At 41.9% G+C, this 19208-nt stretch overlaps 1 protein-coding gene across 1 annotated transcript in view; it reads left to right on the top strand.

Moving 5' to 3' along the window:
• Positions 1 to 15512: 15512 nt before the first annotated feature.
• Positions 15513 to 19208, top strand: part of KDR (kinase insert domain receptor) — a gene marked incomplete at its 3' end in the record, with an annotated part of 43084 nt that continues 39388 nt past the window's right edge. The window contains exon 1 of the mRNA XM_079702936.1: positions 15513 to 15820. Coding sequence (XP_079559062.1) covers positions 15754 to 15820 — 67 coding nt within the window. The 5' untranslated portion in view covers positions 15513 to 15753. The remainder of the gene's footprint in view (positions 15821 to 19208) is intronic.

Genomic DNA, 19208 nt, shown 5'->3' with positions numbered 1-19208 from the left:
TAATTGTATTTTTATATAGTGGCAAAAAAACAATTGGAAATTAGAACTTACAGTGGCATCAATGAACACGAAATACTTTGGGGTAAATCTATCAAAATATGGTGAAGACTTGAATGCTGAAAACTATATAACACTAATAAGAGAAATTACAGTCAAATCCTTGATGATCCCCAATGACCTCTGTGTCCTGTATTTCAACCCTGGGTATTAATGTCCTCAGACTGTGAATAGGGCTGAACTGTATAATAGGATATTGTGGACATGGTCATATATGACTTCCAGTTCTAGGTCATAAAAGACACTGTGGCTTCCACCTTGCTATCTTGGATCACTTGCTCTGGGAAAACCAACTTCCATGTCTGAGGACACAAGTAGCCCTAGCCCTATGGAGACTCCCAACGTTCAATGAGGATCTGAATTCTTCTGCCATAGTCATGCGAGTGAGTCACACTACAGATGGATTTTTCAGCCCTAATCAAGCCTTCACATGACTGCATCCCAGGCTGACATCTTGTCTGTAACCTTATGAGAGACCTGGAACTAGAAAGACCCAGCTAAACTGCTCCCACACTCCTGAACCACAAAGACTCTGCAATAATAAACGCCTATGGTTTGAAGCCACTAGACTTTGGAGTAATTTGTTATGTGGCAGTAGAAAACTAGCACAGGTTTTGGTACCTGGAAGTGAGGTGTCGCCACAATAAACATTTAAAAATGTGGGAGTGGCTTTCAAGTGCAGCAGTTGGAAGAGGCTGTAAGAACTTTGAGAAGCTTATTGGTGAAAACCTAAGGGATATTGAAGAGATAATCATGTGATTTTCATCCTTCATTCTGTTAATATGGTGTATCACATTAATTGATTTTCATATGTTGAGCCATCCACGCATCCCAGGGATCCGTCCCACTTGGTTATGGTGTATGATCCTTTTAATGTGCAGTTGAATTCAGTTTCCTAGTATTTTGTTGAGGATTTTTGCATCAATGTTCATCAGGGATATTGGCCTGCAGTTTTCTTTTCTTGTGGTGTCTTTGGCTTTAGTATCAGAGTAATGCTAACTTCATAAAATAAGTTTGGAAATGTTCCCTCCTCTACAATTTTTTTTTTTTGGAAACGTTTAGAAGGATTGGTGTTAATTCTTCTTTAAATGTTTGGTAGAATTACGTTTCAGTTATGCAAGATGAATAAGTTCTAGATGTCTGCTGTACCCTGTGCCTGTAGATAATAATACTATATTCTACACTTAAAACAGGTAGAATAAAATTTAAAAAAGAAAATTGGGGCTGAGCACCGTTAAAATTGCCCATGTAGCAGAGCTGAGATTCTAATCTCGGTTCATCTGGCGCCAGAGCTCCCACTCGTCCACTACATCATTGTACTTCCCCTTCAAACAAATATGGGAAACTGGAAGAGGAAAATATCTTTAGAACAAGCCATTTGAAACTAAATACAGTATGTTACTCCATAGGAAATTGATTAAAAAAAACAATGGCAGCCTTGACACGTAAGGTATTATTTTATATATATATGAAAAATCACCTATTATATTTTGAAGATTCTTCCCCCTTCACAGTTATGGGAGATATATTTTGAAGGATTTTCCCCCTTTTCAGTCACAGGAATAGTTATTTAGGAGCTTATTATGAAGAAAGGATGTATGCTGAAGAGTTGAACCCGCATCAATGAAAAATTGCAATTGATCAATGCAAAAATTTTTTTTAAAAAGTAATATGGACCAAACCCTGTATCTTGAAACTTCTCCATACAGAAAATTTAAACTATTACAGTATGTATGTGTGGAAGAAATTATATGTAAAGAAAAGAATATTGATGAGGTTGTTAGCAAAATCATGATGGCATTTGAGAAGCCTGCCAGTGAGGGCTAGAAGGAAAATATTTGATCCTGGAGGCAGAAAGTTTAGCAGAAAGATTAAAGGTCTTGTCTTTGGATTATTTGGTCAAACAATTGAGTTTCTAAGATACCTGTGGGGCCATTGTCCCCCAGCAGTTTCAGCAGAAGCCCAAGGTAGAGAAACACTTGCCTCAAAGAGATTTGCGGATGTGGATTTTGACTAATAGATTGAATCTCAAGAAGAGTTGTAGGAGAACTACAGAGTTTTAAGAAGGATTATTTCAGCAGAAATGTTACCAACTTAGATGGATATCCACTTACTGTTCAAATTTCCTGATTGTTTCACGATTTGAATTTCTTTCCATTGTAGGACACTGGTTTGTGAAGCCAGAAAGATGTAGATTTAAATCCTGGCACTTCCATTTACTCACTGTGTGGGCTGTCAAAGATACTTGAAATTTCCGAGTCTCACAGGATTATTTTGAAGAGAAAACGAGATAATGTATAAGGAAACATTTTGGACAGCAGGTATATAATTCATTTGAGCTTTTTCTTTTTTTTTTTTTTGCGGTAGGCGGGCCTCTCACTGCTGTGGCCTCTCCCGTTGCGGAGCACAGGCTCCGGACGCGCAGGCTCAGCGGCCATGGCTCACGGGCCTAGCCGCTCCGTGGCATGTGGGATCCTCCCGGACCGGGGCACGAACCCGCGTCCCCTGCATCGGCAGGCGGACTCTCAACCACTGCGCCACCAGGGAAGCCCCATTTGAGCTTTTTAAATGAATTATTATTGATAAGTTATGGCTTCTCTGGGGTCAAGCTCCTGCTTTGGCACCACCATGAAACCCATGAGGAAACGGAGTATTCCAGGAGAACTATTCCATGCCCTCTACGCAGGAGAGAGAAGGGCAAGCACTTCTGTTCATATTCTCTTACCCACCTGGGCAAATGAGATGTTAATAAAGATACCTTCAAATTAGAGAGGATGAGGATAGCCTTTAACAGCTTTCTAAAAATCCAAAATATATCATGTTTATTATTATTTAAATTATGATTTATATGATCAATTATCAATGAAAATACTAAAAAATATAAAAGAGCATAGAGTAATAAATGAAACCTCTTCTATCTACCATTTCCATCTTGGTCCTCAGGAGTAATTATTTTTAAGTTTCATGTGTGCCCTTCAACAATTTTTTCTTTTGTTTTTAATTTAATTTAATTAATTAATTTTTTAACATCTTTATTGGAGTATAATTGCTTTACAATGTTGTGTTAGTTTCTGCTGTACAACAAAGTGAATCAGCTATATGTATACATATATGCCCGTATCCCCTCCCTCTTGCATCTCCCTCCCACCCTCCCTATCCCACCCCTCTAGGTGGTCACAAAACACTGAACTGGTCTCCCTGTGTGATGCAGCTGCTTCCCAGTAGCTAGCTATTTTACATTTGGTAGTGTATATATAACAATTTTCTTTTCTGCATATGTGTGTAAAAAGTATTCTGTGATTCTTGAAGATCATTTAAGTCTTCTGTGATTCTTGAAGATCATTTAAGTCCTCCATATTTTTCTCAAATAACCACTGTTAAATTCTGATGTGTATATCTTCAGTCTGTTTTCTGTACACGAGCATACACATAAAGACATTTTCCAACTGTTTGAAACACGAGCTCATAAAGAATTTTAGAGATGTTTGTAGTCTGGGGTCCTCATTTTTAGACCCTGAAGAATTCTTGTAACTGAATATAAGAACTAGTGCTACATGTCACTCCAATTCTTTGGAATTTGGCTTTTGATTTTAGGAGCTAAGGAAGGGTGAAAGATAACGTCACATACTGCATTGCATTCAGCAGTGCTTCTAGATCAGAGAAACTGATTTAGATAATTCATCTTTCTTGAAACTCAATTTGGGTGTCTTCCTCCTTCCCAACCTCCCCCAGGCAGTTCTTTCATTCAGAATAGCATTTATCGAAAGGCATAACTCAGAAAGAATGAGAGAGTTGCCTCAATACACATAAAAAGCTTATCTTCTTTTTGAAGCTCTAATTCTTTGTATCAAAATGAATTGTTGTTACCAGACTGTTGACTTCAGACTCTTTTACTTGCTTGACATTTACTTCAGCAGTAGCTAGGAACATTTCAAGCTGTACATATTGAATTAAAATTTGAAATACTCTATGGAGGAGGCTTTAAGATCTTTTTATGTTGTAGGTGCTCTTACTTTTGGAAGACTCATCCTGAATCATGGCAAACACATTAAAATGTACTGCCATCTCACATATTTTTTTGGTTGAAAATATTTTAAAGTATTTTTAATAACGTTGAGTTTGCTAAGAATAATTTTGTTCTTATGAGTTATACTTTTAAAATTTCTCACATATTTTTATACTTTTTAGAAATCTCACTGTGACTATAGTACCCAATGCATGAAATAGTCCTGAAGCTATAATGTTTTCATTTCAAAGTTTCAGAAGGATCTTTTCTGTTCTCATGAACAAGAGTTTAACGTGATGTTTCTCTGCTCTGGCTGCACATTAGAATCACATTCGAATGCAAAACCGAAGTCTGTTGGTCAGGTTTTCCTCCCAGAGATTCTGATTTAATTGATGTAGGATGGTTCCAGGTACTAGTATTTTTTCAAAGCTCCCCAGACCCAGGAGATTCTAATGTGTAGTCAGGATTGAGAATCACTGTTTTGTTGTTAATAAGTGAATTCTCTAATAAATAGAAAAGTAGATAAAATAATTTAATAAATTTATAAATAAGACTAAAATAATAAATGTCCAATAAAGCCTTTGCATAGATATGTTTGCGTAGATATGTCATAAATCACTTGCTACTAAAAAGTAAATTAATAATTTGCTGAATGAATAGGAATTACTCAGAAATCTGCCATCTGTACTCAAGGAGCAGGCCTCTGGTACTATAGCAGGTTTCTGGGTACAGAGTATGAGGTGAGACCTCATGGTGTTGACATCTTGGGAAGACTCTGTCACAGTCACATGCTAGAAAAGATTCTGTGCTGCTGAGTGTGGTTGTGAAGAATCTTTTCAGTATTTCTTCAAGAGGCAAATAATCAAGACCTGTCTTTAGTGGCTAATGACTTGTTGACTAAAGACAGGAGACTGAGTGGAATAATCTCTTAAGGGCCCCTATAGTTCTGTGAGTTCCGTTTCCTGGGAGGGACAGCATCAAGGAGTTAGTTGACTTGCAGTCTCATAAGAATTATTGTCAGGAGCAACTCCAAATATGACCCAACATCAGTTCCTCATGGTACATGATTATGAGGTGAAAGACATTAACTATTTGATATTGGAGATCAGGTCAGGAAGAAGAGTGTAGAGACTAGGAGGATAGTTTGGGGTCAACACATGAGATTGATTGATTTTCAAATGTATTATTCTAGAAGTTGAACCAAGAGATGGTCATAACTTGGTGGTCAGTTTAATATAAGAGTAAATTAGAAAGAACAAATATGTTAGGAAAGGAGAATTGGCAATATTGAGTGATGCTTGGGATGGGAGGGATGAAAGACAAGCAGTAGCTTTTTATTGACTGTTTTACCAAGAGGTGTATTTTTTGAGAGATGAACTAGCACGAATCTGCTTTAGAGTGTATCTTTGGATTCATCCTGCTTTGGCTCAAATCCTGGCTCTACCACATGCAAGCTACATGGCAGCAGGCAAGTTATTTAACCTCTCTGAGCCTTAGTTTCCACATCTAGGAATTGAAGATAATAATAATTCCTACTTTGTAAGACAGTGGTGAGGATTAAGGGAGTCAACACATGTAAAGTGCTTACAACAGGGCCTGACTTAATAAATGTTAGGCATTTTTATGATACGTTATGATGATAACATTGGAAGAAAGGGGAATATTTCCAGAAGACTGAAAAGGCTTGTCTTCAATTACTTGGAAGGTTAGAGAAAACAGCTATGAAAGCTACACTAAACTGGTCCTCAATCTCACGATATAATGAAGAAGACAGATACACAGACCAAATAAATCTGATATAAAGCAGGATATCATATAGCTACAACAGATATAGAATAATGTATTCTTGGAGTATGGGGAATATAATAGTCATTAGTTGGTTGTCTCCTTAACATTCATATCCCCCTACTTTCTACAAAAACCTTCAGATTTTTCTTTGAGAAACAGTCCCTTCCCCATTTCAATGATGTGGTTTTGATGTTATTGACCCCACTTCTAATTTCAGGCATGGACTCTGATTAACCTAACCCTACTGGCACCCTTCTTGTCTACTATGGTCTGAATGTTTGTGTCCCCCAAAATTCATATGTTGAAATTGTAACCTGGAAGGTGATGGTATTAGTAGATGGAGCCTTTGATAGGTGATTAGGCCATGAGGGTGGAGCCCTCATGAATGGGATTAGTGCTCTTATAAAAGAGACCCCACAGAGCTCCCCAGCCTTTTTTGTCATGTGAGGATACAATGAGAAGTCTGCACCTTCAAAAAGGGCCCTCACTCAACCATGCTGGCACCCTGATCTCAGACTTCCAGCCTCCAGAATTGTGAGAAATAAGTTTCTGTGGTTTGTATGCCACCCAGTCTGTGGTGTCTTGTTATAGCAACCTAAATGGACTAAGATACTGCCCTAGTAACTGGTATAGGGATGAGCAAATGAGATGCAAGAGAATGTTTGCTGGGAACAGAGTCTTCCTCATTTTTTCTCAAGAGCTTCTGGCAGAGAATTTTCTGTGGACAGTGTGGTGTGAAGATATACAGCCTTTTTTTTTTTTTTTTTTTTTTTTTACAGTGAGCCTGAGGGCAGAATTGAGAAACTTACACAGAAAAATAGCAGGATGACACACTGAGATTCTAGATAAAACTATCTGAAATCAGCCCAGAACTTACAGCAGCATGATGCTATACATTTAAGCCAGATTGAGTTGGTTTTTTCTGTCACTTACAATCCAAGGAATCCTAACTATTGCAAGTAGGGAACAAGTAATTCAGTTGGCCAGGGGTGCAGCAGTAGGGATTGAGGAGACTTCTTGGGGCCTGGTTTTGAAGGGAGGCCAGTCTCCTATAGGCAGATCTTGGAATAAAGTACATTCTAAACAAAGAGAACATATATTGGGCAAAGCCTGGAGACGAGAGAGTATAAAGCATTTTTTGGAAGTGGCCAGTGGACTCTATATGGCTGGAATATACAGTATGTCTATGGTATACTAGAAGATAAGCTGGAAAAACAGGAAGCAGGCGAGGAATGAAGCTTTGAACACTAGGCTTAGGATTTGGGGCTTTATGCTGTGTGCAAATGCCAACTGTCAAAGATAAAGGACAGATGAACCTTGTGTTTTAGGGAGATAACTTTGGCAGCAGAGTGATGGATGGATTGGAAAATTCCAGGACAAAGGCAAAATGGTCATGAATCAGGGCAGTCTGGTGAATGAAAATAGGGGATAGATATGAGAGATATAAAGAATGTAGACAAGATTGGTTTGGGTGGGAGAAAAACATCAGGGGAGTAACATAGCTGCAAGGTATGGAGTATGAGCACTTGGAAGGACTGCACTTGAGGGTGCTGCAGGAGGCAGTACAGGAGTAAGAGAAACAGTGTTCAGTTTTGTACACTTTGAATTTCAGAGCCTGGTGGGATGTACACAGGGAGATATCCAGGAAGGGCTGGAGGTTAGAGTCAGGAGCTAGGGTAGAAACCAGAGCTGGAAAGCACAACTTTGCATGTTATCCCCATAAAAAAGACAGTTGAAGGCACAAGGGGGAATGAGGTCCCTGAGAGAGTCATGGAAGAGGAAAAGGGATGATGACCAAGAATGATTTGGAGATTCTCTATGTTTAAGGTTGAGCAAAGGAGCTTAAGCCAGTGAAAGGCATTGGCTGGAGAGGTAGGCATGTACAGTGTAATGAGAATCAAGCAAAGACAGAGCTTTAAGATGGGGTGGACAATGGAATGGATGTGCTGGAGATGCTGGGCAGAGTCAAAACTGAGAAGAAGCTATTGTATTTGAGAAGAGAAGATGCGGGCTCGCCTCTCTCTTTCCAGAACTTTTTTTTTTTTTTTTTGTGGTACGTGGGCCTCTCACTGTTGTGGCCTCTTCTGTTGTGGAGCACAGGCTCCGGACGCGCAGGCTCAGCGGCCATGGCTCACGGGCCCAGCCGCTCCACGGCATGGGGGATCCTCCCGGACCGGGGCATGAACCCGTGTCACCTGCATCGGCAGGCAGACTCTCAACCACTGCACCACCAGGGAAGCCCACTTTCCAGAACTTTTACAATGAGGAATGGTAAAAGTAACCAACAACCAAGTAGCTTTAGGAAGAAGCAAGGTCAAGGTCCTTATTTCTTAGGATAAGGAAATCTAAGTGTTTTTGTATACAATCCAAAGACCATTTTAGTGTCTAATATTTTCTATGTGTTGCTTTGTTACAAGACTCATTTTCTCTACATCTGGAACTTCTATTTATATTATGTGGTCAGACGCATGAAATGACTCCCTTATGGCCTTTCATCTGCCTATAACCAGCCTGACTAATTTTGGGATGATTATCAGTTAGATCTGAAGTTGTATTTTTTACTTTATTTAAAACTGTCTCTCTGTGTGAGGTGTTCCTTGCTGAGTTGTTCTGCTTGGTTTTATTATGTTCACCAAAGCAGTAACGTATGAGAAATGAATGTTCAGAAACACACGGAAAGAGAATTTTTATTTGTGCCTCAAGGGACTCCTCACCAATGTTTTGGAAACTCTGGAAACTAAATTTCTATACAAAGACCATAAAACTTTTCTGCTTCCATTGATTAGCTGTCATTGCTGGTGAAGCAACACTAGTGGAAAATGCTATCTTTATTCTGGAGAAATGTGAAAAGCACTGAATACTAATACAACTAAACTGGAAGTGGATATATTCTTCTGTGAGGGATGAGTGACTTATAATAATTCTCTAGGAAACAAAAGCATTTGTTTTTGCACTGTTCAGTTCCTTGAAAACTTGAGAAACTTTTAAGAGGGGAGATGACATTAATTCACTGGAAAATGGTTACAACCTGCAAAAGGCACAGACATAAAATTCGGGACACACATTTTTTGTATAGCACATGCAAACCTTATAAATGCTCTTTTTCTTTGTTACTCAAAATAAAAAAAAACAAAATTCCAATCTCCACTGATTAATAAATTAAGAACTTTTCCACTCTGTGTCTATGTTGATGTTGTATAGTTCTATTTATTCCAGTAAGTTGCTTCCTGTAAAGGTAATTGTGATGGATACCCAAGAGGCATGTGATTCTGAGGGGGAAAAAAGTGAAGAAGAAACAAAGAACAGCAGAAATGGAAATAATAAAAATAATTTGAACTTTATCAAAGTATTGAGAAGAGAGGATGCACAGAGGCTGTGCTAGGCATTGAAAATACAAAATAGATTTGACCTAAACTCCTGCTTTTGAGGGAGAAACATTCACATAAACGTAGTCATATTATCATATATCGTATCATAAAAGTGCTGTGTGTATATAGGAAAAGGAAAGTAATTTCCTGGCTCTGTGAATAGCAAAATAGTCCAAATTAATTGGTCTAGGATAAAGTATAAATTCAGTATAGCTCTGGATATATTTATTAAATGTATGACTATTGTTTAAATGTGAATTTAAGAATGATTTGTAAGGTACATTTTACATAGCTAGTACATATCATTTGAACCCCACAGTATTTTTGATGATAGCTCTATTTAACTAGACATATCATGATAAATATGTAATGTACAGGGTACATTTTACTAAATAAGCATCAACATCATGCATTTCACCATTCTTATTATACCTTAACCACCATCCTTCTACTCAATCACGTGCTCAAGTAAGATTTACCCTCTGCCTGTTTTTTCTGGGAGGATCTCAGTTGAAGAAGGCAGTTGAATAAAAAGCTAAAACATTACTTGGGAAGGACATTTGAGCCGGGTATTGAAGGTCAAATAAAAGTTTTCCAAGACACTAAAGGACAAAAAAAAATCCATGGCAGAAAACAAATACCCCAAATGCCCAAATGATTATGTACATAGGAGCAACTGCTTCTCTTTGAAGGTGTAAGAAGGTGAAGATCCAGTTGGGTTGGGGTTCCTGGGGTGGGGGAGAGGGAGATCTGGTTACCTGCCTTTAATTCTGCCTTGATTGTCTGTCGCAGAGTGATTCTCCTAAGTCACACTTGGCCTTCCATCCACCTAGGAAAATGGAAGCCATCATCATGGAGAGGCTAAGGAAGCCAATGACATCTATTGACTCAGCCTCACCCCTTGAAGGAGACCAGTCCTCATCAAGAAACTATGTGCTTGAATTATACTCCAATAAAGACGTTTAAAAAAAAAAGAAAGGAATTATGTTCAATAAAAATATTAGGGCTTCCCTGGTGGCGCAGTGGTTGAGAGTCCGCCTGCCGATGCAGGGGATATGGGTTCGTGCCCCAGTCTGGGAAGATCCCACATGCCGCGGAGAGGCTGGGCCCGTGAGCCATGGCCGCTGGGCCTGTGCTCCGCAATGGGGGAGGCCACAACAGTGAGAGGCCCGCATACAGCAAAAAAAAAAAAAAATTAAACTATTCCCTTAAAAAAAATAAAAAGAAAGAAAGAAACTATATGCTTGGAGGAGTCTGTCTTGGATGTTTACTACCTCTCTGCTTTCAAGTCCTGATTCCACTACTTATAGTTGTGGGACTTTGGAAAAGTTACCTAAACCTTCAAATCCCATCCCCCACCCCCATATGAAAATAATTATAGTATCTTCACTGAGTTATTGTAAACATTACAATAAGTTAAGCGAAAGAAAATACCTGGCATATAATAAGTGCTCCAAAAATCGACTTATTATTATTATATAAAAAAAGCAAAGAGTGTCTTGATTTTTAACCAATCATTAACTAATGGTGAGAAAACTATGCATTGATTGTTTGCAAAGAGATAAAACAACTTTTTTTTTCTTTTTTGCAAGACTTTTAGGAAGCAAAGGAACATTTACTTAAGGATAAGCAATTCCTTGTCTTCACTCTTCTTCTTCACTGAGAATTGCTAACCATGCTTGCTGCCTTCATGGGATGTTGCAAGGATGAAGCAAGGATGCAGCGAAGCATTCAGAACAGTGCCTGCTCACAGAATGTGCTCAGTGAGTGTTGGCTACTTTTATTATTTTCTAACATCCTTCTCTGGTGTTATGTGGATTTTCAGTTGGTTACTTAAATTCCCTGCATGCTTTCCACTTTTTAAAATTGTTATATTTTGGGCTTCCCTGGTGGTGCAGTGGTTGAGAATCTGCCTGCCAATGCAGAGGATACGGGTTCGAGCCCTGGTCTGGGAAGATCCCACATGCCGCAGAGCAACTGGGCCCGTGAGCCACAACTACTGAGCCTGCGCATCTGGAGCCTGTGCTCCGCAACATGAGGGGCCGCGACAGTGAGAGGCCCGCGCACCGCTATGAAGAGTGGCCCCCGCTTGCCACAACTAGAGAAAGCCCTCACACAGAAACGAAGACCCAACACAGCCAAAAATAAATAAATTTATAAAATTGTTATATTTATCCTTGTGAGATATAGCAGGCAACTATATGGGTGAGTTTGGGGAGGGCACATAGGTATGCATATTTATAGTAACTGAGATTTTTCCTGTGCAGGTGGCAAGTAATGAAGTTCTGTTTCATTTGTCTCACCAAAAGAATGAGGAGTTTGTTTTATATTTATTAGAATGTAAGACTTGATGAATGAAGCCAAACACTGATAGAAACATCCAAGGCAAGCCTAGCTTTGTGGTGACAAAACCTTCTTTTCCTTGAACATACAAATATGTTTTAAGTTTAAGTTAAAAATAAGTCACACAGAGAGAAAAATACACATAGGTGTGTAAGGAAGGTGGATAATGAGAGATAAAGGGTGCTCAGGATCTCCCAGTGCATGATAGTCATGAGTACAATGGGCTATGAAATCCAGCCAACATCTGGCAAGGTAGTCAGGGCTCTGGTAAGTTAGAGCATAAACAAATATTGGAAACAAATTAAGTGAAGTAAACAGGAGAAAGTGACATGCAAATACATAATCAACAAATGGCAGTATTTGAAAACTATAACAGCCACTAGAAGGGAGAGTTGAATCTTGATTTATATATTTTATTTGTAAAAGTTACACTTTCTCATTCTGACAAAATGTTATAGAAATACATGAAGTAAAAAGTGCAAGTTCCCATCCACCTGCCTCTCTACTTCAACCATTTCCCAGAGGTAATGTCAAGACTGACTATGGAAAAGTCAGTGGTATTATACAAAACCGGCCAGCACTTTGATTATAGTTACTTAAAACAGATTTTTTTAATCATGGAAAAATTTAAATGTGTAGCTGTAGAGAGAATAGTAAAATGAACCTTTATGTACTCATCATCCAACTTCCTCAGTTATTAACCTTTTGCTAGCCTTCGTATTTACTTTTTTAAGATATGAAGTCCAAAATACTGGTGTCAATGGCACAAAAGTTGGCACTGTGGAGTGTAATTTATGCAGTATGCTTTGATGATATGAACAATTTATATTCTTTGTGCACAAAGCCCGATGGAACAGCCGGAGATACAGAGCAGTCTGTGATTAAGTTAAATTTGCCCTGGGTGGAGCTATTGTGAGGACTGCTCATTTCTGCTCACGTTCACCACTGTAACCCTAGTCTCTCCTGTAATGTCTAGCATGTAGTAGGACCAGAAACTGTTGTTGAAGAAATGAGCCTTATTTACCATTCAGATCTTAGCAACATGAAGGAGATAGTATAATTAATCTTTGCACAATGCTTCCCAATGTGCATTGGGTGCTTACTATGTGCTAGGTGCTTGTGCTTACTAGGTATTAGGTCAGGCTTTATGTGCAATAACTCATTCAATTCCTGCAAAAACCCCAGGGAGAAGGTTCTATTATCATCTTTTGTGTTTCATAGATACACAACCAGTAAGTTGGTCAAGATCATGTGGATAGTAAAGCGGTAGACCTGGGAGGCAAGCCCAGCCAGTGTGGCCCCTGTGTACTTAGCACCACTCTTGGCTGCTTCACCCCCAAAGGTGTCTGAATACCATTTATGGGGCACTGAACACACTTGCCTACTTTGATAGGTGGTGATCTTACCTGTACGGTCTGATTAACTCACAAATCACTCCTTTGCAGCAGTGCCAGATAATGGGAGGGTGTTGCACATGGAACAGACTTTAAAAAAAAAAAAAAAAGAAAAGAAAGAAAGAAAACAAAAAAAACAAAAAAACCCCACCAGACTTTGTCATTTTTCATGAACACAAGGCACTTCTTAGTGCCGTGTGGGAGGGAATGTGGTAGACTGATTTCATTGAGACCCTGCCAAATTCTGGTCTTGTGGCCATCAAAGACGCATCATTTCCTCCAAGACTTCTAAAGGGGGCTATTACCATGGGCCTGCAGGTTCTGGTTTGCATTCAGAGGAGACACTATCTTCTTAAGTGAGACGTGGAAGAGGAAGTGTCATGAATTGTAAATAAAGCTGAGAGAGAAGAATTGTTTGGAGATGGAGATGGAGAAAAACTGCCTGCTCCAAACCAGGTTCCATCTCCCTCCCCCTTATCCAACTTTGCCAGAGCCCATCCTGTTTTCCTTGCTAAGTTTACTTGCAGGAAGAGAGGAGTTTCTTTTAAGTATACCCCTGGCCCTGATGAATACCTCCTAGATTAAATATTAGTGCATCTATACAGTGCAACACCATGCCACTATGAAAAAGAACAAGATGGAGCCCTAAAGCTTGATGTAGGATGACCTCCAAGTTATATTTTAAAGTGAAAAAAGCCAACACTCAAGCACTATTTATACCAAGGATACCCTTTGTGGAAGGAGGAGCATTATATACTTATACCTATATGTGCATAGAATTTGCTTGGGAAAAAAGGAAAGGTAAAAATGCCTGCCTCTGCCGAAGGAAGGACTTTTCATTCTAAACCTTTTCATATTAAAAAGATTTTTTAAGCATAATGCACTCATTATATTTCAGAGTTAAAGTATTTCAACTGTCACCCCCGCAAAGTAGAAGAGTAAATACAGTACATATAAAAAATAGCAGAAGATGGGCTTCCCTGGTGGCGCAGTGCTTGAGAGTCCGCCTGCCGATGCAGGAGACACGGGTTCCTGCCCCGGTCCGGGAGGATCCCACATGCCGCGGAGTGGCTGGGCCCGTGAACCATGGCCGCTGAGCCTGCGCGTCCGGAGCCTGTGCTCCGCAACGGGAGAGGCCACAACAGGGAGAGGCCCGCGTACCGCAAAAAAAAAAAAAAAAGGCAGAAGAGAAGAAACACTTTACATTAATGGGTATTTCAGGAGGAGGAGTTTGGACTAGATGTAGAAATAAAATATTTCTACCTCTTCATCTCCCTGAAGGATGGTCCTTTAAGTTGTCATTTAAAAGCACCTGCGAAGTAAGAGACGGAGTGATCTGGAAGATCCCATTTAATGAAGTTAGGGGACATCTGTCACTTCCCAGGTGTGGGGACAGATGGAGAGAAAAGAAGAACAAATGTGGTTAGAAAGGAAACAGAGAGTCTACAGAGCCACAGGGAATCTACACCTGCTGAGAGAGTTGGGAGGTTTGGTACAGAGTGTTCTGGGTGCCCAGGGTCTGGGCAGTAACTCATTGTCTCATTGTCAAAGTGAGACAGGGTCTGGGCTTTGCTTCATTGCGTCTCCAGGGAAGCCCGCCGCTGCGGGCCTCCTTCCCCGCGGCTTAAGGGGAGCTCGGCTGGAATCTCTGCTCTGAAAATGCCCGGGAAGCGTCAAGCGACGGACTCCTGGTCGGGTAACGCGGTGGACAAAACCTTTTCTCAAGGAGACCCACACGCGCCGCGGATATTCCAGAGCCCTGGGTACTTCCAGCTCCCCGGAAGCCTGAGGTAGGTTTTTGGTGAAAGCCAGGTAGAGGGGGAGGGTCTCAAATTTAAATGCTTTTGGAGGCGAGGCAGGTAACTTAAAAACAATTGAAGCCGTCAGGTGTACGAGGAAATAGTGGGAACTTTGGAGAGCTGGGCAAGTGAATATTCGGACTAAAGGCATTCAGCTTCAGATTTTTAAACTACAACTATGCTGGCCAAGCAAAACACTCATACTGGCTGGAGTCACAGTTTGCGATCCTGCATTCGCCTCTGCTCAGTATCCGCTTCTGCCTCGTTGCTTCAGCCTGCCGCTGATCCTCAGCCTGTCCCCCAGCCACTTCAGAGACGCGCAGAGCCAAGACCGTCCCAAACTTTGGCGCTCCTCCTGAGGGCGCAGCGTCCCTCGCAGCACTCCCAGTGTTGCTCCCCAACATCTCGGGGTGGGAGGGCAGCCACCGACTGAAACTTGGACTGGCTCAGAACCCGTTATGGGCTACATTTTCTTTCAGAAATGGAGTGGTTGCGCCCGGAGCGTTCACCCTCGGGCCACTGCGGGCCAGAAGCAGTCCGGGGCAAGTGGGGAGATGGGGAGATGTAGTGGGCGTGGGAAGCACCGGGTCCACTCACAGAACCCGGCTGAGGGGCGGGGCCGGCTGCGAAGGGAAGCCCCGCCCCGCATTGCCCCGCCCCCGCGCTCTAGAGTTTCGGCTCTGGCTCCCCACCCAGCACTGAATCCCGGGACCCCGGGAGAGCCGGAGGTGTACGGTTGCGTTTCCTCTGCCCGCGTGGGGTATCACTTGCGCGCTACAGAAAAGCCCGAAGCTGTCTGGCAGCCGGGATACCCTCTCCTACTGGCACAAGCAGACGCCCCTGCAGCCGCGGCCGAAGCCGGGGCGCCCTCGCCCTGCGAGCGCCGGAGCCCTGCGCGGCGGCGCGCATTCCACCTCCGCGCCTTGTTCGCGGAGCAGGACCAGGGAGAGAGAACCGCCGGCCGAGTTCGGTGCACTGCGCCCGGCGCGAGGTGCGGGATGGAGGGCAAGGCGCTGCTGGCCTTTGCTCTGTGGCTCTGCGTGGAGACCCGGGCTGCCTCTGTGGGTAAGGAGCCCACTCCCTAGAAGGAAAGCGGAGAGGTCGGGTACGGGCGGAGAGATAGGGATGCGGAGAGGACCTGGAGGCCGGACCTAACTCAGAGTCATAGAGCTGGAGAGGTGAAAGTGACTTCACACTGTGTTCTTTCATTTACCAAAGAGGAAACTGAAGCTCAGTGACTGGCCCAAGATTACGCAGCGAGTTGGTGGTCTCCTGAGCCCAGTTCCATTTCCGCGACTCTGGCCTCCGACAGAGCCTGGGCTGGAGCGTGTCCTGCAGAGCCGATACACCCGTGCTCTTAGGAGGCGGGAGTGGGAAAGCGCCTGTGGCTGGCAGGCAGGAGGTGCCCCCGCAGGCGGGAACAGGCGATGAAATGTTGTCCGGCTGCGCGCACCATCCTAGCCAGGACGCAGGGAAGGAAGCCCTTAGGGGGCCTCGAGCCGGCTCGGCAGACGGCAGCGTGCGCTTAGCTCTGCCTCTGTAGGAGTCGAACCGGGAACCCGGTCTACTGTTCCCTTTTGGTTCGAACTCACATACACACCCAGTGTATAAGATGGGGTCTAGGGGAGAGGGAAACTTTTTCTTCTTCCTGGTGCAGGACGCCGCTCTCCTCGCAGAGAGGAAGGGGAATTGGGCTTGGACCTGGGGCTGTGACAGCTTCCCGAAGTGTCTCCAAGTAATAGTCACCTTCTTATGTAAAACAGTTTAACATCTTTCAAAGCGCTTTGGTCTTTCGGGTAAGCACAGGTCAGAAGTTCACGTTCTGAAAACGTACTCTGAGGGTTTTGGTACCTAGACTGGGCGCCATTCGCCACTCTCCTTGTCTAAAATTTCACTCTCCTTCAAGATTAGGAACACGCATGCCCTTGGTGCAATAAATTCTGTCTCTCTCCCCCATCCCTAGTTCCTTCTCTGTTTATCTCTCTCTTTCTCATCTCTCTCTAATCTCTTTCCTGTAGCCAGTTTGCTGATTTACAGATTTCCACTCTTCGGAGGGTGAGAAAGGGGAGAGGGTGGAAAAGGAAGAAAAGGTAAAATGATTCAGGTGAAAATTCCTTATAAATTAAAGAATCACATGTCTTTTTTTTTTTTAAAGACACCCACACACATACACAGTAACAAGATCATCTGTCTATAGTTACTGAATTTTCTGAATAATGACTTGGTTCATCCAGGCCAGCTCCACCAGGAACACTCATTTGTCCCTGACAAGACCTCTCTCTTCCGCTTTATGGTGAGAGAATGAAGGTCTGGAACTTGTGGTTTGTTCTGTATCCCACAAAGAAGTGAGTTGCTTTTAAGCCTGGGGTGTTTCATAGCACAGCAGTAGTAACCATAATCGGGTTGCCCTGAATATAATGATGAGGTTGCCCTTTTGGAGTGTGTGACTTGCTTAATTGGATTGGGCTATAATTGATGCCATCAAATTCTAGAGACAGAGGCACTGTTGTTTTTCCTTCCTGTCTTTGAGCTGGAAGGGTAATAGTGCACAAATGAATTAATTTTGGCTATGGAATTTGAACATAGAAGAGCTTTTTATTGAGTAGCAGCGTATGTACTTCTTAGAGTTACTTCTTTAGAACTTTCTGAAGAACAGAACTCAAACTTGTCAGTGAAAATGAATGAAGCTTATTGGAGCAAAAAGAAATTGAGTGTTGGTCTACATATATGAATTTGAAGTTATCATTATTGATAGCCTTGTTGAATAGTTTTTTGTTGGAGACATGTCTCTAGAATAGTATGGTGTTGTTTTGGCTCCCTATGAATGGAGAACCTTTTTTTTTTTAACATTGGAAAGTGTGTCTAGAGTGTGAGATAACCTGTGGCAGTGATTTACAGGAGAGGTTCAAGAATCTTTTATTTTTGTGGTGGGGTGAGCTTGGCTTAATTAGAGCTTAGTCTTTACTACCATTTTTTTCTCACATGAATGTGCCCAAATAATGGGTTCTTTCTCATTTGGGTCATCATAGGAATTGTATTAAGTTACTGTTTTTGACATGTTTCTCAACCTAGTGTTTCCCAGTCAAGTTTGATATCTGTGCTCATCCAAATGAATTATTTTCATTTTCCTTCTGTTAGACAAAATGAGGCTCCATTATTGGAAGACTTTTCTTTTGCTTTTAAACACTTTGCTTTATTGTTTGCCTACTTTGGGAGCAGTTATTTCCTTCATGTTGAAAAGTGTCCTGCTGATTAACTGAGCATGACCACCCAGACCAATAGCCATCCAACAGTGGCCCATAGACCATGTATGACCGCATCACCAACAAATGCAGATTTGTAGGCCTAGGCATATTCTGACACATGCTAAAGTTTAAGAACCACTGCCCCAAACCCATGGCAGTTCCAACGCCACTTAGTTTCTGAGATTTATTGATATAAAGTAATTTCCAGTTAAAAAAATTTTTTTAAATATTGATTAACAAATCTACAGCAACCTATTTTACACATCTGAGTGAGTGTATGAGAACACGAGTGATCAGCTAGCTGTTCATTCTGCCTGCAGCTGTTCACGTTGGGGTCCACAGATTCAATGCTCTGCATATTTACACTGGATATTTGCTCATACTCTATTTATTCGTACTCTTTCATATTTGCTAATACTCTTTTATTTGCCCAACAATGTCAATCCCAGTTTAGGCCTAGAGAGTCATTTGTTCTTAGTGGATGTGAGTTAAGGATCATATGAAGCTTGGGTGCTTACCCAGCATCAATCACTTTTTAAGGTGGTGTTTTGAAGATCTAGATATGAGTTAAGACCCTGACATGGTGGACAATTTTTCTTTCTCTGATGCTTTTTCAACACCTGGTATTTCTTTGCATTTAGTTGGCAGAGAACTCAGTCTTCTTGCTGTAGAGTGACCCATGGCAAGGAGTCTGTCCCATGATATATTTAGGTAGACACTTTTCCTGTGTTCCAAGCTTGGTGTCAGGACAAGATCAGCGCTTTGATCAGTAAGTTGAGATTCCCCAGTTGTAATTCATTAGCGTTACCCTTTTTTTTAACTTATTTTTTCTTTAATTTTATTATTTTTTTATTTATTTATTTACGACTGCGCTGGGTCTTCGTAGCTAGCTGTGTGCAAGCTTTCTCTAGTTGCGGCGAGCAGGGGCTACTCTTCGTTGTGGTGCACAGGCTTCTCACTGCCATGGCTTCTCTTGTTGCAGAGCATGGGCTCTAGGTGCATGGGCTTCAGTAGCTGAAGCATGTGGGCTCAGCAGTGGTGGCTCGCGGGCTCTAGAGCGGGGGCTAAGTAGTTGCAGTGCACGGGCTTAGTTGCTCCGCGGCATGTGGGATCTTCCCAGACCAGGAATCAAATTCATGTCCCCTGCACTAGCAGGCAGATTCTTAACCACTGACTACCAGGGAAGTCCTGCATTACCCTTTTTAAGT

This window comes from Hyperoodon ampullatus (assembly GCF_949752795.1).
Source record: "Hyperoodon ampullatus genome assembly, chromosome: 1".
Taxonomy (NCBI): Eukaryota; Metazoa; Chordata; class Mammalia; order Artiodactyla; family Ziphiidae; genus Hyperoodon; species Hyperoodon ampullatus.
This window is presented reverse-complemented; position numbering and strand designations above follow the sequence as displayed.